At 38.1% G+C, this 26,650-nt stretch overlaps 1 protein-coding gene across 1 annotated transcript; it reads left to right on the top strand.

Annotated features, from left to right (window-relative positions):
• Positions 1-700: 700 nt before the first annotated feature.
• LOC146711363 (nuclear GTPase SLIP-GC-like) lies at positions 701-25,984 on the top strand. Its single transcript, XM_085454209.1, has 22 exons — positions 701-836; positions 952-996; positions 2,368-2,392; positions 2,608-2,671; position 2,773; positions 4,064-4,085; positions 5,223-5,310; positions 8,753-8,972; positions 9,116-9,388; positions 11,086-11,292; positions 11,400-11,575; positions 12,287-12,371; positions 12,451-12,538; positions 12,681-12,802; positions 13,088-13,258; positions 13,351-13,499; positions 14,005-14,055; positions 16,794-16,893; positions 17,038-17,146; positions 23,259-23,389; positions 23,530-23,611; positions 23,741-25,984. Exons 1-22 carry the CDS (start codon positions 834-836, stop codon positions 23,803-23,805), a joined length of 2,277 nt encoding a protein of 758 aa, XP_085310335.1. The 5' UTR covers positions 701-833; the 3' UTR covers positions 23,806-25,984.
• Positions 25,985-26,650: the final 666 nt, after the last annotated feature.

Below are 26,650 nucleotides of genomic sequence, written 5' to 3'. Positions count from 1 at the left end.
GTTACAGTTGCGCATACCTGCATTGTAATTACATGATACACCACACGAGGGCAGAAGAAACTGCCTCTGTTTTTTATCTCAAGTTTTTTTTTTCTGGTGCCACTGCAGTATGTTGAAACTGAGTGCAAAATGCTGATGTAATTTACTAATAAAAGGAAACCAAGAGCTTACAAGTGTCGACAAGAGCAACAACATGCATCCATAAGAAATGACTAAAAGGTTAAAATACAAATGCTAAATACATACATCAGATTTACTTATTCTAACATGGCTTTAGTTTTGCATATGTTATTACTCATGTCCATACAAAGATGATTGTCTTAAAGTAAATTTAAGCCTGAGTTCAGGTAAGCTTTACTTTCAGGAAGGTTACAATGGTTACCAGTCTTTGGAACTGCTAAAACATAAAACAATATAACATATGTATTTTGAGCTTAGCTTAACATTTGAAATTTTTCATCAGCTATCAAAGCTTCCTTTCAGTTGTAAACTCTTCAGCCTTATAATTAACACAGTCTGCTGACTTGGACATATGCAGAATAGAAATTACATAGTTTCATTAGTTTCATTCATTAGAAATTCTGTTTCTATTTCTCACAAAGGCATTTTTTCTTTGTCTTTTTGCAGCCTGTGAGCCACTCCCATCCGCCCTGCAATAAAACCAGCCCTTCCTACTTTTCTCAACACTTGATTCTCAACACATACAAATCCCCTGATCGGCCGTGACAACTCCTTTGGGCTTCATCCATTCCAGCTTGAATTTGGACTTTGCCTTATTTTTGTTTTTACTACGTGTTACTGATTGGCACCTTGCTGCTGACTTCAAAGTTATCATGGTATTCACACACTAAAAACTATGTATTATTGAAAACTATAATTTTGAAAAAATAATTTACTAGAATTTATACATTTTATACAGTTATGGATTTGAAACTGTCTCCATTTTGCTAGGAAGAACAATACACAAGTCAGGAAATGGACAGTTTTGCAACTCAAGTAAGTTCAATGCAGTTTTATTCTGATTTCATATTATCTGTAACATAGATTACACATTCAAAATCTGAACATTTTACATGGTCTTGCCCTGAAGAGTTTTTTAAAGGAAACAGGACAAGGTAAGGCATGTTCAATTTAATTTGTCAGATGAGTGTGAGATTCCCTGGTATAACTCCATGGGTGGTAAAACCAAGAATAATGACTCTGTGTCATAAGAATAATGACACAGAGTCATAAGAATAATGTATTGAATATTGAAAATGAATTGGAGTTAAAAAGAAATACATCCTGAGAAATTATTTTGTCTGTATTTTTAATCTCAGTGTTTAAGTGATTACATAATGAGGAAATTAGACCGTGACCGTTTGGGTGTGGTAAAAAGAGGAACTGTCAGAAAAGAACACAACAGGAAATGTATAAATTTGATGATAGAATTTGGATTCCCTGCTCATTGTTTTCTGACCTAAACTGGAGTCGAGAAGAGGAAGTCAGGGAGCCCTGTACAGGGTTGCACAATTTCTTAAAGTTGGATTCCTTCCAGCCCAGGAGGAAGATGATTTTATCCGTGGCCAGGATGGTCTTTCTTCCTTTCCAAAACCCACTGCAAACAAAGTCGTAGATATTTAGCAACAGGATAGAGAGAGTACAGTATTGTAGGATGGTTAAGTATGAAGTGATTTTAAGTGTTGTAATTGAGCTGACCCTGCTAAAATCTTGCTTAAATAAAATTCCTATCTGCAGTTAAATTTGTGGACATTCGTTGTATGGTTCTCATCCAAGATTAAAAGGTTATACTTTGATAACAGTTTAGAGTTCTTATGGGTTATTCTAGTCAATTAATAAATAACACACCCTTGGGACCGTCTGTCCGGGTCTCTAAAATATACTTAGCAAATAACAAGTGCCATAGATCTAGATGAGAGCTGCCTTCAACATGTGGCTGTCAATTGGGTCTCACTAAGGGTTGCTGGTGGGTACCCAGAGTCAGAGGATGTGCAGGGTGGGCGCCTGGATTAAAGCAGTTAGAAGTTAAGCGAGTCCTCCTCACTGCCGTCTTAAACCAGTCTCAGTTCACCTAATAAAATACCCATAGTGATATAAAGACTCTGACCCGTTAGATGGAGAGTGGGTCCAGACCTCCTGTACAGGGGTAACTGAAGTCTAACAAATTTTAATACAGTTTTTACTGAAAAGCAAAAAGCTGATTTTATAAATTGAAAATCAGAATTTTGACAATTTCATCACAGATTGGATTGAAATTTTACATTTCAGAGCATGAGGTAGGGATTTATTAAACGCCTCACAATTTTTAAAGACTAATGTGTTATATCCTATACTGTTTAAAAGTCAAATGTTTATGTTTGTCCTCAGGTTTTCCCATCCACATCTAATAAAGGTGAGATACATGTACAGTGTTAATTAGTTTTGTTGATCTAAAATTCATCCAAGTTTTCAAGGCAGTAATATTTTTGTTTGGACTAAATAAATCTGCTGACAACACGTTTCATTACTGAAAGTTTCAATGCATTCTTCTCTTTTTTTTTGTATTTTTAATATTTATTTATTATTTGTTGTCATCGTCGTCCTCGTTGTTGTTTTAAATCCACATAGGAAAGAGGAAGCCCAATCCTCAGGGCAAATCTAGCAAGCAGCCAGCAGCTAAACAACAGCGTGTGTCTACACTAGAGATGGCACGATACCACTTTTTTATGTCCGATACCGATACCGATATCATAAATTTGGATATCTGCCGATACCGATATGAATCCGATATAGTGTTTTTTAATCAACAAAACTGTTTTTTAAAATATCTTGCTGCATTTTGCAAGTCTGCAAGTTCATACTCAAGTTTAAAACAACAACTACACTAAAGCTATTCTGTTATACCTGTATACAAAAAAAAATTTCATAGTTCAGCAATACTGATCAATCTAATAAACTTAGACCTACACCATCCTCCCTATTCTGGTATTTTAAAGAGTACTTAGCGTAAATATTAAGCAACCTAACTAATAGGGTTCCAACTCCCAGCAACAACAAACATAAATAAATAAAAAATAAGGAACCACCCCTCACGCGCCACCTCATGATGCTTAATCGACGTAATCAACCTTAATTTGATGCAGTGTGAAAAAAAATGCACAGAAATCAATTATTTTTCAAGAAATATTAAATAGATTCAACATCTTTCTTCAACAAAATTGCAGACTGCACAGATGGTACCTTCCCAAAGTAAAAAGTACTATAGCTTACTAGGGTATATATTAGACTTAATAGTCACTATATACAGTAATTGACTTCTATTCATTTTACATCAAATTAAAACTTTGTGTGTCAGATAATTATTTATTAAAAGCTCGACATTTTAAATGAGAATAAGAAAGAAAAGTATGTCTTTGTGCCCCCTTTTCCCTGTTCATGCCCTATCGGCCCCCCTGGCTAAACTTTGCTAGATCCGCCCCTGCACAGTTACCAGCGTCAGCTACATAGAAAAAGATCGTGGTGTAGAAAGAAATATTAAATAAATTCTAACAACAGCTGATCAAGCTTAAACGTGCTGCTGTTGTTCAGCCGCTGGTTTCCTCTTTCTGGTGCAAAGTGGGCCAAAAACAAACAAGAGAGACGGACTCGCGACAGAAAAGCCGATCAGCTGATCATTTAAGCAGTTTCACGATTGAAGTAGCAGCCGGAGAGCGAGAGGCAGTCGCTTGTTAAGCTTAACGTGGGAATGCTTTACAAACATTCAGAGATGGACTTACACACTTGCTTTACTTCTCTCGGGGATAACTTTGTCGGAGATGAAATGCCAGGTTGCTAGCGAAGCTCCACATGCTATCCAGACCACCGACAGGTCCGGCATGCCACAGCCGCTCTATCACGTGATGCATACTGCTCCGACTGCTAACGTTCTGAGGTGAGTTATGGCGTGTTGCAAGTTTTGTGAGGTGCTTTCGTGATATTTAATGGATCGGATTACATTTTTTATTTTTCTCCGATATCCGATCCAGTAATTTAGGTCAGTATCGGACCGATACCGATACGTAATATCGGATCGGTCCATCTCTAGTCTACACCAGGAAAAAACTCAGGTATTTTAGTTTTTCTCTAAACCAGGGGTCTCAAACTCACGGCCCGCGGGCCATTTGCGGCCCACGTCACCTCTACTTGCATATTGATATGAAGAAATTGTTTTTTTTTAATTATTATACGAAAAATGATTTAACACGACGGCAGAGCGTTACATGCTTGGCGCTTTAAGACTGTAGCCTCATGGGCGGTGTAGTCCTTGCTGCAGGGAGAACGTGTGGGACCGCCCCTCCCACAGTGTGAGCTTGAGGGAGGGAGAAAAAGGAAAGTCTGATGAGTCTGATGAGTCCCAAAAAGAGTGCCTGATGAGCCCAGTAAGCTATTAAGACTCGACTGTACACTGTTTTCGTGTTTTCCTCCGAAACAATAAAGTTCTGCTGGAGCAGCCTTTCAGTGCCTCTTTCTGTCTCTCGCTAGCAAAGTTGACCCAGACAGTAAAGCTAGTTCCCAGCTACGAGCCCGACATGGAACCCAAAGTATAAGCCAGAGGTCTCCTTACCAAGGTTCGGAGCCACGGACCTGGCCGAGGTAACAAGAGAGCGCAAACATGTTGAGAGCTGTGTTAGTTCAGTGAGAGGTTTATTTGGAAAGAAAACAATTTTCACTTGCAGTCGAAAACTAATGTGTATGCTTATACCTGCATTTTTATTTTGTTAAATACAAACAAAATTGTAGCAAAAGTGCTTCCATGTGTCTGGCCAGAAAGAGCTGTTTATTTGGTAGTTCAATGAAACTACTCTACTATACTGTACTATACTGCTGAGTGACTGTCTTCTGCTCGTCAAATACATTTCATTGCAATGTTGACCCTGTGCTAACTTGCATATGACAAATGAAACTTAAACTGAAAGGCTTCAGATAGTTAAGAGTGAGAAAAAAAATTCATTCATGTTTACAATTTTGTCTTGTTACACAATATTTGGAATTAAATAAAACAAACAAAACACTACATTTTAGGAAAATATTAGAGGGTGTTTTCGTGTTTGGTTTTTTGTACTACTTGGACACTAAAGTGGCCCTCCAATGAGATGACGGTACCAGAAGTGGCCCGCGGCTCATTTGAGTTTGAGACCCCTGCTCTAAACAATGGCACCTCACATCTTCCACTGGTTTCTAATCTTTTACTTTTACATTGACAGAAGCTGTGATACTGCCTGATATTAAAGCCATTATGGAAGAGGTCACGGCAGGACTACAAGATCAAAATGAACTAAGTGCTTTCCTAAAGTGAGTATAAACTTGTATATATTCTATGTTAGATGAATCATTCCCTAAGAGGTTGTTGTTACTTTGTTCAAAAGTTTCCCTGAAATTGGCAACAAAACAAAATAATAAAAAACAAACAAACAATAGAATAGCTGTAACACTTTATGTTTTAGTGGTAATCAAGTTTTATTCAATGACACCAGCATCTAGACTTTTCCCTTATAAAATAGTGATAAAATAAAAGATTTGAATTTATGTAACTTAATAAAAGCAAAGACTAGTAAGTGGAAAAACATTTCCCAAAACCCATGAGGCAAAACTAACTGAAATAGTGTAGAAATATTTAACAATATTGTGTGCAGTATTTGAAATTAAACATTTTAATATAGGGACATTAATTTGTAACGCAATAATAAGTTAACAGTGAATGTTTTTACATATACTATGATACTATTTTTTTTTACAATGCTGAGCTCATACTACTGTATATCTCATTATTTTTGTAGTGTAGTGAATCTAATGTTTATTTTTGTGTGTTTGTTGTAGTTTTTCCAGTTGTCATTAAATCTAAACAGTTGAACATTGCAATAGGTGACTTACCCAGTGAGTTAAAACTGGATTTCACATGATTATGTTCTGAATAATTTTATGTAAGATATTTGTACATTAACAGTGATTTTACATTAATATGTTTTTGCATTTAAACAAAGAATGTCTATAAGTTAATTCAAGTAGAATGTTATATACTTTTTCATAAATAAAAACCAGTTTATAAGCAATTCTAACCCCAGGTCTGACACCTGCATAAGAAATATACTACACATATAGATATAAGTTATAGTATATTATATATAAATGTACCTGTCCACTGTTAATTACATTTCACGTGAAGGAAAGGGATCTCAAAGCAAAAGCATTCTCCAAACCTAATATAAAATTGTGTTGTGTTGGGTTTAACTCAACCCTGCTGGTAAACAGAAGCTGTTACTGAAAGCAGCCACACAGACACTAGTGTCCATTTCACTTGCAAGGGGAGCTTCACGGAGGGCAGTGTTGCCACTCACCTGTCCAAGCAACTCACACTCCTCTCCGTCCGGCTCACTGTTTTATTGACAACAGAGGTTAAACACAATTCAGTTAACCATGTGACAGTTTTAAGCAGGCATGTGTGTGTGAGCAAAGCATACACCTGTGTGCGTGCGTGTGTGTGTGTGTGTGTGTGTGTGTGTGTGTGTGTGTGTGTGTGTGTGTGTGTGTGTGATGGACCGAGCAGTGAAAGAAACTTAGGCACAGGTTAAAGTCCAAAGAAATTATTTTTTATTTAACCCAAAAAACATAATTGGTTAAATCATGCAAAAAGAATCAAAATCTTGGGCCCATAAAAGAGGTCAAAATAACAGAACTCTACTCAAAGTTGACAACTCAAACAAACTGACCTAACTTAACGAGACAAAGGGGAAACTTAAATAGTGGCTGATCAGCCCACAAAAACAGGAGAAGGGGTAAAACACACAAAACCTAACTAAACCAAACATAATGAACTCCAATTCCCCCCCATGGTCCTGAGTTATGGCGTGAACCAATTTGTAGTCTTCCTTTAAAGCTCGCTCCGCCCCTTTTCCACCTCTTGGCTCCTTAATCAAGGGACTGGAACAGCTGCAACTAAGGTAACTCAGAAAACAAAAAATTAATCATACATAACAGTGTAAACTAAAATGTGCGCACTTATTTTAGAATGCAGTGTTATGTGGATATGTGAATTAACTCTAAACCAAAACCAGTTATTTATTGTCCTGTAAATTAATTCCTATATTTAAAGAAAGACATGTGAATGCAATGTTACTTATAAGCCTCTACACTAACATGGTGGGTATTACCACTGTGTGGCTGTAAGTGCAGCCATCACAGTGTGTGTGTGTGTGTGTGTGTGTGTGTGTGTGTGTGTGTGTGTGTGTGTGAGTGAGAGTGTGTGAGTGAGACATCCTGACACCATACAAAGCATGATATTAATCTCTCCAGTTGCCCTCTTACAGAGTGTGTCATGCAGGAACAGCAGAAGTGAGCATCTCGCTAAACTATAAAAACAGGAACTTGCAACAGGTCATATCTCAAATGAACATTTAAAGGTGTGAAATCTTGCACTTTAATAGAAGAGAACACTCTGGTTTCTAAAGCTATAATGGAAAATTATAGCATTGAGACTGATCCTCAGTCTGCACAAAGCTACATTAGTATTTTAATCAGCACACATACAAGCAATGGAACTAAAGCTGATCTAGCTCTTTTTACATAATGACAACCATATTAAGACACATAAAAGTATGGTTGTATATATCTTAGCACAAATGACAATCTTAAATTATTAATTCTGACAGTTGTATAATATATATAGTGTATTCTTTTATCTATAGATAAAAAAAACATCAAGAAAAAACATGAAGAAGTCACAAGAAAAAGTTTAAACAAGGAACGTTTGTCCATCAAAATTATTTATTAATCAAATAGACAAAACACACCTTTAAAGTGGGAGTCACAAGTTTGTTTCCCACCTGGTATCCAGTAAGGGTCCTGGCTAGACCCCCTATGCTAAAAAACCAAGCCCCGGAATGGCGCGGCTACATTCGCAGCCTGTCCGCAGTTCGGACGTGAGGATTTAACTACATGTTGTACTCTCTACAATTATGTGACAAATAAAGTTTGTTTGTGTGTGTTTAAGTCCTGTTCTAACAAAAAAGACCACAAGTTGGTGGATACATTTTATTTCAGTCTAATGCCTCAAAAACTGTTACATAGAAACAGTTTCATTTCATATTTGAAGCCCTGTTTTATGGGCAAGAAACTACTACAGACAAACCACAGCACATAATATTTACGTCACAGGTGTCGAACTCCAGGCCTCGAGGGCTGGTGTCCTGCAGGTTAGAGATCCTGCCCTTGGTCCAACACAAGTCTCCAGAGGCCTGAACTAATCATGTGATTCAGGTGTGTTGACCCAGGTTGAGATCTAAAACCTGCAGGACACCGGCCCTCGAGGCCTGGAGTTTGAAACCCCTGATTTACATCATTACAGTTAATTACTATTTTATTGCCATTATTACCAAATACAAATGAATTATTAATGATTATTTCAGCATTATAATGTGCTTATAGTATCCAAATAAAAAATTAAACATATAAATTTAATTACCTTATTGTTAACAGGCTACTAAGGCACTACTCCAAATTCCAAATACTGCACAGCTAATGCAATTTTACTTGTAGCAGTTTTTCATACTGTTACCAAAATATTTCTATACTATTACAAATTGTTTTTTTTCTCATGAACGTTTTTGCAATTGTTTTCACATTATAAGCATAGCTATTATTCTACTATATACATTTTAAAATTAGTTATTACATTGATATTTACATTTTTGATGTATTTATTTGATTTGATTAACCCATGTTTATTCTTGTTCTTTAGGAAAAAAATAACAGAATTGGACAAAGACAAGAGGGTACAAATCGGTGTTTTTGGTGAAACCGGGGCAGGAAAATCCTCTTTGATAAATGCAATCATTGATGAGGAAAATCTTTTGCCCTCTTCTGATGAATGTACCAGTGCATGCACCTCAGTCATCATAAAGGTGGAGGCCTCAGTGGACGACAAGTATCAGGCACTCATTGAGTTCCTTAAAACAAAGGTAAAGTCATATGTTTATTGTTACTTGGAGCTAATTAATATGCTAATCCAAGAGCCTCATTACGACTGCAAAAAGACAGTTTGTAGTTGCAATAAATTCTATTTAATAAAACCAGTGTTATTATTATTGTTGTTGTATTTTAGGAGTGGAACGAGGAGTTGTGGTATTTGCTTCAGTCAGCTGGAGATAAAAACAATGAAGAAACAGCTGATGATGATGATGATGATGATGATGATGATGATGATGATGATGATGATGATGATGATGACAGTAATGATTACATTGAGAACAAACTGTCAGCACTGTACGGAGGAGAATGGAAAAAAAATTCATTTAAAGACCTAAAGGAGAAAAAATGTTTCAGTGACATTCATGAACTTCTTAAGTCTGGGACGAAGACTTTCACATGTAAAACTGTAAGTCAAAAATTCTCTCTGTCTCTCTCTTTCTCTCTCTATCTATCTCTCTCCCTATAGTCAGATAACTGGAGGAATCACAGATAAAAATCATTTATAACATAGAACTCAGTTAGGAGGCTAATAAGCTAATAATCAGGTGAAGAACTGCCCCACGGACTACCTCTTAGGTATGCTGTCTTATTGAGGGGGATCCAATGCAACTGGGTGTATACCTCACCTCTGCCCTGAGAGCACACAGAGAAAATAAACCAGCAAACAAAAAATCCAAAAACAAACAAAAAACAGCAGAGCCAGTTTCTATCTGCCCAAACCCTCAAAGTTAGTTATTAGATAATATGTATATATTTACTGTTCTTAAAGTAATTATTTTACCTTGTGCTTTAACTTGATTTTGTTTGGCTAGTACTAGCAATTTCATTTTCTGTTTTATTTTCTGTGACTTTTCATATATCTAATTTATTTTACTCCATTAATGTTCAGTGTTTTTTGACAGCTTTTTTTAAAATCACTTTTAAACATCACTTAATTTTACTTTGCTTTTGACTTCTAGAGTCTTGTGGATTAAACGGTTTAGAAATTATACTAAAAGTGTATATGCACATAAGAACCTATTTTTAAATCTCTACTGTAATCAGACTGGTCAACCTCCCACAATAATCATGATATACCACACTGGCATTTGTTGAGTCTGTGTTTCCACAGGCCCCACTAGTTTAGAGACTTATTCCTCATGAAGAACGAAAACAACACAATACATCTTCAACCAGTCCTTTACTCGCTAACGAGGGAAGCTTGGTCAGTCCTTCTTGGTCCAAGTCCTTCAAAGAGCAGCCCTCCTCGTAGCCTTTTTATTTCCATTACAATTTACACAACATAACACAACACAAGCACCTCCCACTGTAAAACCTCCCTTGGTTACAAAGATAAGGCACTATGTGTGTGTGTATGTGTAAGCACGTGTGTGTGTGTGTCCTCCTGATCACAACTGTTTTTAACAACATCCTTGGTCATAAAGAGGGTAATCTCCCCCACACCCAATTTAAGGCTCAATTCCTGTATTGGTTCACCATACACAACACAGGTGAAGCCATAAAAGGGCAGGAAGCTTACCAAACATCAAACAGAACCTTCACATGGGATGTATCTGTGATAAAACACTACAGCTCCCCACCCCCCCCCCCCCCCCCCCAACCCTTAACAGGCTGGGGAGGGGGACAAAGGAATGTCGTTGATCACACAGTTTAAACTAAGACTTTACAAATTTAAGAAACACAATGACAACATTCAACAATTTGACTCTAACAGCATTAGAAAAGGAATGTTTATTAAGTGAAGATTTTTGTTTGACTGTTTTATTATTGGAAATTATCACTATGACGTTATCGTCAGACGATAGCATTGGCTGTGCAAAATCTGGTTTACTTCCTAGACAGGATATTTAAACAATTCAAGGTGATAAGTGTTGGGTTAAGTTACAGTGGTGCTCTGCATTTGGAAACTCATACTCAATTTCAGAAACTAAATCTTCATTACAATTAGTGCAGTACTTGATTATTGACATAGTTTCAGGACCTGTTGTTGAAAAATACTAACACTCTGACATTCTCTGGGATTTCTACAGGATTTCTAACCAGTTAGCCTGGTTATTGTGATGTTGAAGGGGCACTATACATTCATGTCTTTTTTTATTGCAGGCTATGGACTTATCTGGCAAACTTACCCCATACACAATGAATAGCCCTTTACCTTCTCAGAGCAAAAAAGGAAAGAGGTACTATTGGCCAATAGTGAAGTGTGTGACTGTCAAGGTGCCAAACAAGGATCTTCTCCAGCATGTCACACTTGTGGACCTTCCTGGAAGTGGTGACTGTAACAAGAGCAGAGATGAAATGTGGAAAAGGGTCATTTATTCACTTTTACTGCTTTGTTATCTTGAACCAGAAATGACATCTTGTCAAGAATTGATGATTAACGATTAATTGTTAATATGACTATTATTCCATTTCAGATTGTTGGTGATTGTTGCGTTGTGTGGATTGTGACTGAGATTAAAAGAGCAGCATCTCAAGAGACAGCCTGGAAAATCTTGAGCCGTGTCAGTAGGTTCATTGGAAATGGTGGCGAGTGCCAGCGTATTTGCTTTATTTGCTCCAAGTCTGATGTAACTGGAATTTCACATGGCCGGTAAGTAAATTAAGATGTCAAGAATTTTAAAAAAAAAAAGAAGAAGAAGAAAAGAAATTAGATAGTAAAGCATGTTGTATCTAGGTGCAGGGTAATTCCTTAAAGATGAGACAAATCTCAAAAACATGAATATTAATACTGAGCAGACTCAGAGGCAGGTACAAGTTTAGCACGTTTATTGAACCAGTGGGTGGAGAATTCCTTGGCAAGAAGAGAGTTAAGTTAGCAATGGCAGTGCAGGGAAACATTTCCTTAAAAAAATCTCAGAGAATGGATTACAAAGGGAAAGTTTGATTCAAAGAGAGTGACAGAGATATGCAACAGACTGTCTGGCTAACTGAGGGGAGCCCAGGACATAGAAAACAGAGATTTTTTGAGTTTGACTAACTGCAACAGACAGTCCACAGTACATAGATTGGAGGCAGGTGTACCAGCCAAGAGCTGACTGGGGTCATGCCACCAAAACCTCATAGTGGCCTTCCCATTACACTCAGTGAGAGAAAGAAAGACAAGGGTGAGGAACAGCTGGAGAGCAATGAGCGGTAAAAGAGAAAAAAGTGAAGAAAGAGGCATGGAGGCAGACAGTGGCATGATAGCCTTTGTACAGGGTCTATAAAGTTTTAGGAAAAATAGTATATCAATGACCAACAAGAATGTGCTGGCATTTCTCTCAGTGATTTAATGCTGGGTAACACACATGTATTCTTATAGTTTGCCAGGTGAAGTCCATAAACTCATAGTTAAAAGAAACACACAAGCCAAGGAACAAGTAAAGCAAAAAATAAAAAATAAGAAGGTGAGTTTTATAGGTAGAGTGAAAATCTAACCCAAAAACAATAGCAAGAAAGCTTTAAAATGTATTCAATTTTCTCCAGAAACCCTTCAGTGATAACTGTTTCGAAGTGTTCACAGTGAGCTCCCGTGAGTTCCTACAAAAAGAGCATCTAGATCCAGAAGAAACTGGTAGGTGAAGTTCCCTGATATGAGCATGTACTAGACATAAAGCAGATATCAAATGCTGCTGTTGTAGTCTAGTTTAATTTCAAATAATGGCTATTTTTATTACAATTAATGTTAAAATGAATTATTCAATTATTATCAACAGAAATACCCAAACTTCAAAAACTTCTGAAAGAGCTCAACAACCTTCACTCAGAGACAAAAAATTATGTGTCTGGAGCTTTTACGATTCTGTCTCTGATTCAAGATGCCAAACACAAAAAAGCAGTAAGATACTCAAGTAATAAAATTCTTCTATTTGTATTACCTATCAAAAGCAAAGGTTAATAAGTGATATATATATATATATATATATATATATATATATATATATATATATATATATATATATAAATTTTCACTGAAAGCTTTTGTATTTTTTATTTACTTTTTTCTAAAAGAACAAAACAAAAAAACCTTAAAATAAGTTTACTGACACTGAATCTAGAACTGCATTTTCCATCAGGTATTGGCATTTATAATTTTGTTTTTCTATTATGTTTTTATTTTCAGGGTGATAAAAACGAAAATGTGTGTGCAAAACTTAAAAACACCCTGGGATGCAAATATGAGAAAATCAAGAAAGAAATAGAAGAGGTCTACAAGACCTTTGAAAAATGCCTTAGCAAGGGGGTTAAAAACTCCAAAAAAGAAGATGAAAAAAAATTGACGAAGTTATTGGACGTATGTATTTATTTTAAAGACTGCATTAAAACTACTTATTTTGCCTTTCAAATGGCCTTATGTTCAGGAATTTGTTTTCTGTTTTGTTTCAGAAAGAGGATGGCCGTGGTTTTCACAAGACATTAAAGTCTGTTGTTTTGGGAGGTGGCGTCCACAAAACAAGGAAAGAAATAAACTTCAACGTGGAATTAGCTTCATGCCTGACTAACAGCATTGATGAAAAATTCAGCAAGATCTTCCCGTAAGAATCCTGTATATTTATACCTTCTTCAATTTCTTTTTATTAATGGAAAAGATGATCATAGTGTTAACAATGGTACTATAAATGGTAGATAATAATATGGTTTATTAAACTGTTACCCCTAATCCTAATTTTGAAGGGATCAACCCTTTTGAGGAAGCTCCCTACAGGGATCGTGACAAGACTCATAAAGAAACCAAAATTAAACAAAGGAAAATATCTACAGACAATAAGAATTAAGACAACAACTCAAAATTTGGTTTAAAACTGGGCACAAAATTTATACCTACGTGATGTACATTTATTCTTGATTCAAAGAAAATTAAAAAAATATATACATATCCATATTTATATATTGTTCAAGTGCCATGACTAACCTTGCCACCCATCCAACATGTGTTCTCTCCTCACTATACTGTTGTGCGTGACAGTACTTTTCCTGCCTGATTTATTTGGAGTTGTGATGATGATGATGGATGATGGAAAGAATAATGCCTCCCATCAGGTGTGCCTCCTGGTCTGACACTATACGAATCAATCCTGCAGTTACATACAAGTAAATATACACTACACGCAAACACACATTTTAAGTTAAATTATTCTTATTTATCTAGTCTTATTTGCATTTAGTTTTGTTTAACCTCAAAGTCTTTGTCCATTTCTTTGGTGTTTAGCATACAAGTACAATACAAAAAACAGAAAAAAGAAGGACCTAATATGGGCTTAAAACTTGTCCATCTTTCAAGCATGGAGAAAAAACAAAATACTTACTAGTACTATTACACAAAAATATACATATACATTTGTTTTTTTTGTTTTTTGTGTCCCGTTTGGATCTTTAGCCATCAGAATTGTTGTCTTAAGGCCAAGAAAGATGCCAAGCGGATTTATTTTACCAAGTGGATCATCATGGCCTTGGCATATTGGTCCATTTGATTGACCTTTATTATAAGTATGAATTTATTTTATTTTCAGTTGCTACAAACGGGACAGACATGACTGGGGGATAGGACAGGGAGAAAGAATGAAAGAAAGAGAGGGAGAGAAAGAAAACCAAAGGGGAGAAGAGACGGTGAGAAGGGGGGGAAGAGAGAAAAAAAACAAAAAACAAACAAAACACCTGGATCACCTGTATGGAGAAAAAAAACAGAAGAGAAAGCAAACAACAAAGAGCAACATAATAAAAAAAACAGCACCATCACAATAAACTAGCTAGCAGTAGATAACAGTAGATACTAAATAATAAACGATATTGTGCAGCAACCAAGATAGACAGCGCACAATGTGCTTTGAGGCAGCAGCCAAGAAAGGTGTAGTCCGCGTCTGTGAACACCCGTGTGTACACCTGTGTGCACACCTGTGTGGATCAGCATGCTTGTATTCCGAAGGTTTCTCCATGTAACGATCTGCTAGGCAGTGTGGGGAGCCATAGCCCCGTCCACCAGGGTATGAAGCAGGTATGGAGGAGATCCAGGCCCCAGATATCCAGAGGCCCCAGCGTACAAGGACCCGAGGAGGACCACCAAAGGGGGGGGAACCGTGCCACCCTCCTGGGAAGAGCTGAGTAGAGCCCCAAAGGAGAGGTCACCCAGCAGCTACGAAGCAGAGGCCAGAGGGGGTTGTAGTGGCGTGCCCGCGGGCTCTGCCGGCAGCCAGCTGTGCCAGAGAGGACCGAGCTTCAGGCCCAGAGGCCTGAGGGCATCCCACCCCCCGGAAGGAGCCCAGACGGGCCACAGGCGCCTGGCCCCGCCAATTGGCCACCAGGAGTGAGCCGGTACATACATGAGCGCCCAGCCCCAGACGACAAGGACCACCAACACACCAACGTCTGAGGGCATCAGCCACCGGCAGGGAGTGTGGTGAGGGGAGATAGGCCTCCGTACTTTAGAGGGCCTGAGATGTACCCAGAGAGGTTGAGTCTAAGACACAACCTGACATATAGACACAGACGAACAGGCACACGCGGACACAGACGTGCATTCCCACCCCATATGCACAACCAAATACTCGGCACTCACCCAACGTGTAGACAGACACAAATAGACACTGCACAGACAGTCGCACTCCCCAAACATACTCTATATCCCAGGTCCAGGTACCCCCGCCCTCAGAGGGGCAAGCCGCACCTAGACCCAGGAGATGTAACCCTTCTCTCTGGGGTGGAGGCAAGCGGACCACCTCCTTATCTGCAGTAGTAGGGAGGCCCCGCATCCCAGACCCCAGTCTGACAGCCAGCACCTCCTCCCAGCCCCCCAGCCCTGATGGCTAACAGAACCGGGGTGAGTGAAGACCTCAAACCTCCCTACGCCCGCTCATATGTAGTGTTGCTGTGTGCTTTTCTAAAGTGCATTTAAAACTCAGGAGAGCATGGTACTAGCTTCCTCTCAGAGAGCAGCACGGCTCTTCCCGAAAACCTTTAGTGTCTAAATGCATTTAAAATTGAGGGTAGGGCACCAGCGCCAGAGGTGGGTTGGAGTACACCGACCATCCTCTGGATGCTGTAAAACGTGCCCACCCCCAAGGCCCTATATGTATGTGTTATGTGAGAGTGTGAGTAATGTGGATGTCTAGGTTGCAGGATAAAATTGAGGCACAGGCGGTCAGAAGGGGACAGAGGGGGAGTGCCTCCCCTGCACCCTGGTGAGATACCTGCACCCCAAGCCCTGCGTGTGTGGGTGGGTGTGGTAGAGCGGGAATAGGGAGGCAGCTGAGGATGGGGAGGGAAGAAAGGGAGGGGCAAGTGGCCCCTCCCTGGGGCCAGCTCCCCCGCTGACCCCAGTAGGCACCCCCACACTCTGGAACCCACCAGGGCAAGGGGGCCCAGGCCCATCCGGACCAGGGCCCGCAGCTGCAGCACCGCCCAGCCCCACAGAGTCCGGGGCAGCCCACCCGACTCCACCCCAGAGAAAACTGCACCCACCCCGTCATCCAATCAACTCCCAAACTACACAAGACAATAGACACCCAGGTTGAGTTCATTCTCCACCTCTCCTATATCTCTCCCCCCACCTGCAGAGTGAGCTCCTGTAGTGAGGAGACCACCTGCAAGATATAACAACCTCCCCACCAGTTAGAGAGCCCCCTAGTAGGGCCGATGCACCAGAGGTCCCCTGCACTGGGGCTGAGCCCCTCTGCACCCACCCGCCCACTGCTCCGGCGACACAACAGCCAGGACCCAAGCTCCCAAGGCCCGGCCAGCACCCCAGACCGGGGGGTATACATTTGTATAAGTTACATCTTTTTTTTAATAAACATCTCAATACTGTCATTCTGAAGTGATTTAACATATTTCAGACCATTCAATGGATCCATTAGTGCATTTTCGCTTGGAACCGATTTACTGACTACTGAGTGCAAAGATCTAAAACTACAACTGGATTTTCTCAAGATGGAGGTAAAAGTCTAAACTCTCCTTTTAAACAGAATAGTCAACAGATGAACCTAAATACTCCCAAAATAGCCTTGATTTGTTTTTTGTTTGTTTTTTTTATTTTAATGATTTTTTAAACTCATTTTAATCCATTTTTATGTTTTTAAGGAAGAAAAAATTAAGGAGAAACTCAACGAAACCATCCGGATAGAAAAGAAAATGATCTACAACAGTCTGTTGGAGACAATTGAGACAAAGATGAAAGAATGCTATGAAGGTAAGAAAGGAGGTCAATGTATCACTACTTAAACATTTCATAATATACTCTTGGAAGTAATTATTTGACTTTTTACTTGTAAGTTTTTTTTTAATTACAATAAAATGAACTACCTATATTTTATATCAGTTTCATTATAATGTAGAGAGACAGAATATCAACCACAAATCCATGAAAAAATAAAATAACATAAAATTTGTAAATTGATTTGCATGTCATTCAATGAAATATGTGTTTAATCCCCAAGCCAAACATCACTTATTAAGGAACCTTTGTTGGCAAGCACAGCGGTAAGACATCTTCTCAACTCACCTTTAATGAAACTCCTTAAATCCTCTACATTTCTTGACTGCAGCTTGGGAACTCCAAGCTTCAGGTTTTAGTCCAAGAGTTTTCTGTACATTATCCCATCTGTTCATTGCCTTCTTAGTGTAGTGAAGCTGTACTGTACCCTTAGCAGAAAAACAGCCCCAAAGTACAATGTTTCTACTGCCATGCCTGACTGTGGGTCATACTCAACGCTTCTCTTCCTCCAAACATGATAGGTTGAATTTAATGCCAACGAGCTCTATTTTGGTTTTATCTGACCACAGCATATTCTCCCAAGTATTCTCTGATTCATTTAGATGTTCACTGGCAAATTTGAGATGGGCCTGTGCATATGTCTTCTAGAGCTGGAGGGCCTTGTGAGCACTGCAAGACTTCAGTCCATTACACCTTAGTGTGTTACTAATGCTGTTCTTGGTGACTATGGTCCCAAAGCTTCCATCAACATGTGCCTCTGCAGTTTTGGGCTGGTGCACCAGGCAAGATTTTGCATGGAGCTTCAGAGTGAGCGTGGTTAATGGCCGTTTTATATTTCTTTCATTTCTGAAAAACTTCAGCAGGGCAGCCAGGATCCAAGTGGTCCCAAATGCAGATACAGACAGAGGCACTGAGTTAGACTTAATGACAAAGCTTTAATAACAATCAGAACATTTTTACTTAGAGTTCTGGACATGAACCACGAACTATGGTGGGAGTCAGGTGCTTGATGTTGTGAACATGAAGTGGGAGCTATAGAGGGCTCGTTTGGTACCGGGCCGCAAGACTTGAGGCTCAGGTGTGAAATGTATGGTTTTCAGGGTTTTTATCGGTTTTCAGCGTTATTTTGTTATCGTTTTGATCGGTTACTCGGTTTTCCTGGGTCTTTTCACGTGTGTTATGAATAAATCTTCTTTTTTTCGGTACCGGTACTAGTTTTATTTTGTTGTATTTATCCGCGACACCTTAAAGGCCGGTCCGTGAAAATATTGTCGGGCATAAACCGGTCCGTGGCGCTAAAAAGGTTGGGGACCGCTGATCTAAATCACTGCAACAGAGGGACAATGAGTTTTCCAGAAACATTACCAGCCCAACACTAATGCAGGTTGGCAGCCGATCTGGCAAAGACTTGTTGAGTGCGCTGGTCTTAAGTAAAGGCAACTAATTCACCATCAGGTGTGGACAATAGGCAGGATGATGAGGTGGAGACTAGAGATGGCACGATACCAGTATCATAAATTTGGATATCTACCGATATGAATCCGATGTAGTGTATTTTATAATCAATAAAACTGTACTTTTAAATATCTTGCTGCAAGTTCATACTTAAGTTTTAAAAAACAAAACACTTAAGCTATTCTGTTATACCTGTATGCGAAAAATACACGCAAAATATTTCATAGTCCAGCGATACTGATCAATCTAATAAACTTAAACCTACACCATCCTCCCTATTGTGGTATTCTAAAGAGTACTTAGCAGAAATATTAACCAACCCAACTAACAGGGTTGCCAACTCCCATAGGGGAAAACATAAGGAACCACCCCCCACCTCATGATGTTTAATCAACGTAATCAATTTTAATTTAATGCATGTGCATTATTTTTCTACAATAATTAAATAGATTCAACATCTTTCTTCAAAAGAATTGCAGACTGCACAGATGGTACCTTCCCAAGGGAAAAAGTATTATAGCTTACTAGGGTGTACATTAGATTTAATAGTTATAACGTTACTATATACTATAATGGACTTATATACATTTTACATCAGATTAAAACTTTGGTTGTAAGATTCATGTAATTATTTATGAAAAGCTAGACATATTAAAGAGAATAAGAAAGAAAAGTATGTCTTTGTGCCCCCCTTTCCCTGTTAATACCCTACCTGGCCCCCTGGCAAAACTTTGCTATATCCGCCCCTGCACAGTTACCAGCCATAAGCTACGTAGAAAATTATCCTGGTGTAGAAAGTAGTATTAAATAAATTCTAACAACAGTTTATCAAGCTTAAACATGCTGCTGTTGTTTATCCGCTGGTTTCCTCTTTCTGGGGCAAAGTGGGCGATATACAAACAAGAAAGACAGGACTTGCGACAGAATTGCCAATCAGCTTATCATTGATCAGTTTCATGATTGAAGTAGCAGCAGGAGAGGGGAGGGGAGAGAAAAAAAAGACAGTCGCTCTTGATATTGGCTGTTAAGCTTAACATGGCTTTACAAACATTCAGAGATAAACTTACACACTTGCTTTACTTCTCCAGGATAGTTTTCTCTGAGATGAAATGCCATGATTTGGAATCGCATAGCGAGGCTCCAAATGCTCCACCAGACCGCCGACAGGTCTCGCACGCCACAGGTGCTCTGTAATGTGATGCATACTGCTCCGACGTGCTAAGGTCATGAGCTGGGTTACGCCATGTCGCAAGTTTTGTGAGATGTTTCTGTGATTGTTAATGGATCGGATTAAATTTTTTATCTCTGTCCGATATTCAATCCAGTAATTTAAGTTCGTATCGGGCCAATACTGATACGTAATATCGGATCGGTCCATCCATAGTGGAGACCACAGCTTAGTGAAAAAACACATCCTCTCACCCGAACCATGATAGTCACCTTCCCACCGAGCTTCTCGCTGACCTCCTTGTAGCTCGTTCCAGCTGTGTGCAGGCCTACAATCTTGTCCCAGATGTCCTTTGACCGCTCTTTGGTCTTGTCCATAGTAACGGAGAAAGTGGAATAGAAAAAATTGATTCTGTGGACAGGTGTGCTTAACAGAGGTGGAAAGAGTACTAAAATATTTTACTCAAGTAAAAGTACTATTACTTTGCTGAAATTTTACTCAAGTAAAATTATCTGTCTAAAAATTTACTCAAGTAGAAGTAAAAAGTAGCTCATTTAAAATGTACTCAGAGTAAAAGTTACATAGTTACTTTTTTGTCAGCAGGAGGACAGCCTCTTCTGAGTAGGGATGGGTATTGATAAGATTTTCACGATTGATTCTGTTTAATGATTCGATTCTTTATCGATTCTCTTATCGATTCTTTTTAAAAAAGGAGAACACTAAGGTCGATTAGCTTAGAACTTTGTTTTATATCTTCTCTTTGAACAAGATAGAAATGTAGGCGTAACATGGCCTTACAAACCCAGCAGTGAGATCTTAAGAGATCCAGCCTATGGCTCTTCAATGTGGTGTCACAGGGACCCCGGGGAAAAAAATTGTAAATGTAAAATAATAAAATAAATATTCTTCTGTAGCAATAACAAAGTATAACATAAATTATTCTGTAGCAATTACACAAGAATATCCAGTAATGTCCCTGCCTACAATTAAACACATTCACTTACCGAAAATCGGGGGCATCTGCTGTGGCAAATGGGTGCAAGCCTTTTACCACAAACTTAGTCACTGCTTGGTAACATTAGTCTATCCTGGCTTGAAAGGAGATGCTACCGGTAGACTGCAGCGAGAACTGCCAGCGAGCGCCAGCCAGACTCTGTCTCTCTCATCATGGTCACCTAAACGCACAGTAATGGCAGATAAGGCAGATCGCGCTAACATAATATGCACTGTTAGTTGATTATTTACCTGCCGCATTAACGGGAGAGGACGTGCAAACGTTACCGCTGCTGCTGGGTTGAGATTCACGAGTCCGGAGCGGAATTAAAAACACGACATTCATTTAAGGTTATCACGTGTTTTGTGAGCAAATTCTTTTGCATATTCGTAGTGTTTCCTCCCTTAAATGAAGTATCTACTTTGCAAGTATTGCAAGTTGCCCTGTTGTCATCCATTCTTGTAAAGTATAACCAAACTTTTTAGCGTTTGAGCCGCCATGTTTCCTGCCAGGTAAATGACGCTCCGCAACGTGGTGACGTCATTCAGGGCGACTGGAATCGATAAGGGAATCGTTTGCAAAAATGGCAAACAATTCCAAGGAATTGAAACAGTGGGAACCGGTTCTCAACAAGAACCGGTTTTCGATACCCATCCCTACTTCTGAGTAGTGCAAAAAAGACAATGGGATAAATCTCAAAGTAGTTGTTTTTTAATTAAAAGAAAAACTTTACAAATTAAAGTGCACTGGCAGTTAAACTGCAAGTCTATACATCAAAATGGATAATGGTCACCAAACCAACCAACCTGTCAAAACCATATAATTCTTTTACATGAGAATGTGTTCTAAACTGTCAAATAAGAGAACAAGTACTGAATTGAGCTGTACGGCAGCTGCTATAAAAATGTGTTTTAATTTTTTAAACTTGGCCCTGCTCTGTTAATTTTGAGGAGCAATTCAATTCAATTCAATAAAACTTTATTGATCCTGAAGGTTGACCCCAAAGGAAATTGGGTTAAGGCTGCTGACCTTTGCCAGCGCAATCTTACTCTTCTGACCATACATACATTACACAAACATCACATGGGGAAGACAGATCAGAGAGGTATAACAATGGAAAATGCACAACATGAGGAAAAATAAGGAGAAAAAAATAACTCCCCCCAGACTGAGCTCCAACAGGGAGATCAGTTTGAGAACAGAAAAAAACACCTCTGTGCACATAGCACATGTTATTCTTTTGCCTGCAGTGTGAACATGTGTGGGTTGAGTAAGAAAGTAGCCGCTTCTGTCTTCTGTCTAATTTAACTATTTTTTTAAAATAAATTATTATTATTAACAAACAGGAAAAATGTAAGTAAACACATTTTCTTTTGGCAATTTACCAATCCAGTAAAAAAAATTTAAGTTGCGTGGACAACAACGTGCCCAATAACAGCTTATGTCTTAACTTAATGTGATTAACTTGAGGACAGCCTTTTTGCTAAAATAAATGTACAAGTTTCATTTAACTTACCTCTACATGCTTGCGCAGGTTTGATGTGGAATTTTTAAAAGCTGCTAACTCAGTCTCTCTGGGCAAACACAGCTTACACTGCATAATAAAGCTGTTGCCTTTCTTGCACTTGAAGCCGAAATGGTCCCTTAAATACGGCCAGGGGTTCACATCGGTTTCTTCGAGTTCAGGGTCAGCAGAATTCGACAGGGTTTCTTTTTTCGCTGGATCCGTACCACCGATGTCAGACTCCATCTTTATCGTGACCCAACGCCAGTTTGTTCTATTACCCATCATTCCCTGCAGTATTTCCGAAGCGCAATGTTGGGGTTTTTTTTTTGTTCTTTTAATTTACTCAGTAACAGGTGTGATTGAAAATGTAGCGAAGTACAATACTTTTTAAAAAAATATACTTAAGTAAAAGTAAAATTACCGACTTGAAAAATGACTTTAAAAAGTATAAATACACAAAAAAACTACTCAATTACAGTAACGCAAGTAAATGTAATTCGTTACTTTCCACCTTTGGTGCTTAATATACATAATGAGTTAAGATCAAAAGTATTTGCAATTGATTAATTATAATCTGTATGCAACATGCACCAGATCTGGCTGGGTTTTAGGGAATCAAATACCCATTTCACTCGATGGCATCCAAATCAATTTAGATGTTTTATATAATGTGGGGGTTTTTTCTAGATTTGTGATTGATATTCTGTCTTTCCACTAAAATTAAACAGTCATACAATTAGAGACTGTTAATTTCTTTTATTCATTCAGCAGAGAATGAAATAATTATTTCTTCTTAATGTATTCACCTTGATTGTGTATAGACATTTTACTTGATTTTTTCTCTCATTGTAGAAGCATCGAGATTTAGCAAAAAAGACAATGAATATTTACAATAAACAAATAAATAAATAAACAATCATGATGATTCCTATAGTTATTCTGGCCCAATTTTATATCGTTGTAGAGGCAGCAAAATGTGGTGGAAATGGCCAATTACACAATATGAAGACCATTATCAAGAGCCATGTACGCTCAAATAAGGAAATGTATGAGGAAGCAAAAAATGCCATGTTGGAGAAGGTGGATGCTTTAAAGGTTTGTCACATTTTAAAATGTATGTTATGTAGTCGTTGCTATTTTTTCCTGTTCTATTTTTGTCTTGTTTTATTTTCTTTCTGGCTGTTTTTGACCTGTTAGTCTCTGCTGAAAGCAATAAATTTTTGATGTTCAATTAGAGCACCATCCTGGAGGAGCTGGAGAAAGCCATGACAGAATCCATTGAATTTTCTCTCAGGACTGACAACAACTCACTCCCAGGTAAACAGAATATGTTAAAGTAAATAATTATTACTGAGCATTAACTATCTCCACATCGTTAACGATAAATATATATACAGAATGATAATGCTTTATTTTGTTTTAACCTTTATCTATTTATTTTTTTAGATGTTTCAGAAGCGCTAGAGAAAGTGACAAAACATCATGATGAACTTTTAAGCAGTCAACATTAAAAAATGTAACTGGGTAAATACTGATAAAATGTTTTTGTGCTAAATAATGTGAACTGATCCACCCAGCAGTTGCTCTAAATCCATGGTGTATATACGGCTCCATTTTAGTGAAGCTGACTTTTTGTGAAGAACACAAAAACAACACTAGTGTGAACATTTTTTATGAACACTTCTTAGGCAAATTTTAGGGGGATTTTACTGTTTGTCCTCAATGGCTGAGCATTTATCTCTCTGATTATTTCAAAAAATTATTTCTGATATTTCAGGTCACCCGTGATATCTTCAGTCACATTTTTCAAGTTGTTTTGTGTTCTCTCTTTGAATGTTATGCTGATGCTTACTTTTGACTTTCAATCAAGTCTTTACATCTGAAGTCATTAGCCGTTTCCTGATACAAACTGTGCTTCAGGTCCAATTCATTAAGGCACTTGTGTTTTAACATGTTTTCATGCTTTGTATCTTGTTCTATTTAATCTGAACAAACCCCTGAAAAAAGTCGATGGTCATTGTTGCCGTCTCTGGGTTTTATTAGCCCTATTCATCGGCAGCACTTTTTAAAACCTTATGATATAACTACAGCCCAACCCATGCAGCAGTGCATTAATGACTAACCTCGTATTGTGGATGGATTATCTCAGCTGTTCTCCTGACTGAAGTTTGGTCGGTTTACAACATCCTGCCATGCAATTGCATTTGTCCCGAACCATCGGGAACCCTCGCGTTAATTTTTAGCGAGTGGAAGAAGGTTAGTGTTCATCCTCCAGCTTCACTGTGCTAATGTTTTTATAGTATGCTAACCATAGCTGTGTAGCTAGCCACCACGTAGCACAGGGGTGTCAAACTCAAATACACAGTGGGCCAAAATTCAAAACTGGAACAAGGTCGCGGGCTAACATTAATATTTATTGTAAAAAAAAATCTTCCTCCAGATTTAAGAATGAATCTCTTCTTATGGACTCAAACAAGTTTTGCTGAAAAACTTAATATGGAACAAGCAAAGCTTAATACTAAACAATATATATATTAGCTGTATAATACCAGTAGGCCAGCTTTAATAATAATTTGGTATGGCTTCACGGGCCAAATGTAACTAGGCTGCGGGCCAAATTTGGCCCGCGGGCCAGAGTTTGACACCTATGACGTAGCACATCATCATATACCAGCTATCCCAACTTCAGTAACGCTATAAAGGTCACTAATGTTTAGTTTTCTGTCTTGATTTATGTCGGAAGTGGTAGCAGAGCTCTACGTTTTAATTTTTCAGAAATCCCTCAGTCAGAATATGGTATAACTTCTTTAGGTTGAAACTAGTGAGCTAACTTCGAACTTCCTGTTATCTTCAAACTCTGTTAAACTTCATAAATGCTGTTTTCATGGATGTCTGGATGTTAAACTGCTTTGTCATACTTAGTAGAGCAGCCACACTGATAATTTTAGTAAAGATGAAAGAATATAGACAGTTTTAACTCTCAGTATTGCCGCAGTGTTTGTTTGGACCCAGAAACAGGGTTCATATGCCATCGCTTAACAACACAGTTTCATATAAAGACATATTTAGATAGTAATTCAAACCAGCAGTGGCAAGGTTTTAATCATAAAGAACTAAAACAAAATGGAAATACTGTATCTAAAATCTGATTGCTTTTTTGCTTTTGTAGTGGTAGTAGCTTTTTAATTAGTTGTGGACTTGAGGTAGATAGAAAATTAGAGAGAAATGAAAAGGTAAAAGGATTACGATGCAAACATTCTTGGTTCATGTCAACCAGGGATATTTGCATTGTATTTCTGTTGTGGTTTTAATTTTAAGGGTCTAAACCAAAAGAAGATCCAGAGCTTCATGATTTTAATTATTTCATTTACTTCCTATACTGTGTTTAAATATGTTATGTTTAGTTTTGCTTCATTAGGTGGGTACTTTATTTTTTTTAGGTATTTGGATTTAACCTTGTGAACAAGAATGACAATTTCAATTTGTAATACAAATATATCTTTTCTGCAATACAGACTTTGAGTATCATATGATTAATAAAACGGTAGCAAATAACTACTATCAACTTTTACTTAAGCTACAATATCATTTTGAATTTTGTTGTTACTAATCTATACTAATTCTAAATGTATGCATGTGCTTCGTTTTTGTATTGCTGTTATAATAAAATATAACTTGAGTTTAAAAGCATGTGTAGTCACAAGAACCGTTTTTTCTAATCCCATGAACATGAAAAAGGCATGTTTTATATTCATGCAAAAACATCCTTGTTGTAATGTAGTGGAAAGTGGCATGGTGGAATAATAGAGAGAATCTCCCAACAAACATTGGATGCATTATTTTCTATTTTAATTATTGCAAGCTTTTGTTTTTTGTGTGAGATATAGGCTACACCCATGTGGGAGTGGACATTTCACTCTAGTCTAGCTGCCAGCTATTTGAAGATGAATACAGGGAGTAGTTGATTGGTGATGATTTCAGCTCTTCTATTTAAAGGGGAGAGAAAAGAAGATTCAAGAGAGAGAAAATGGGAAGAAAGGAGGATGCGGGACACAGTTGCAGTAGGTTGAAGCCGGTTAAAATTCGAGAAAATGGCCTTTAAAATGTCCTGGACTGGTTTTACATTTAAAATAATCAGATAATACCACAAGGACAATTTGTTTTAATTAGGATTTATGTGGATTTGTTTTGATAAAAGACTGGATTACAAACTGATGGGTATGCTGGAACTTATTCATTTCTTGTCCTGGGGCCTTCTTGTTGGTCACTTATCAGTAGCTGGGGTTTGAGATTCCATGGAAACATCTTTGGGATTCTCCTTGATAAAGGAAAGGATAAGCCAAACCTTAACCTGAT

The sequence above is a fragment of the Copadichromis virginalis genome, linkage group LG4 (assembly GCF_057382275.1).
Source record: "Copadichromis virginalis isolate Kocher_CV1m ecotype Utaka linkage group LG4, C_Virginalis_male_GT1.1, whole genome shotgun sequence".
Classification (NCBI taxonomy): Eukaryota; Metazoa; Chordata; class Actinopteri; order Cichliformes; family Cichlidae; genus Copadichromis; species Copadichromis virginalis.
The sequence above is the reverse complement of the archived record's forward strand: the minus strand, read 5'-3'. Positions and strand labels throughout refer to the sequence as shown.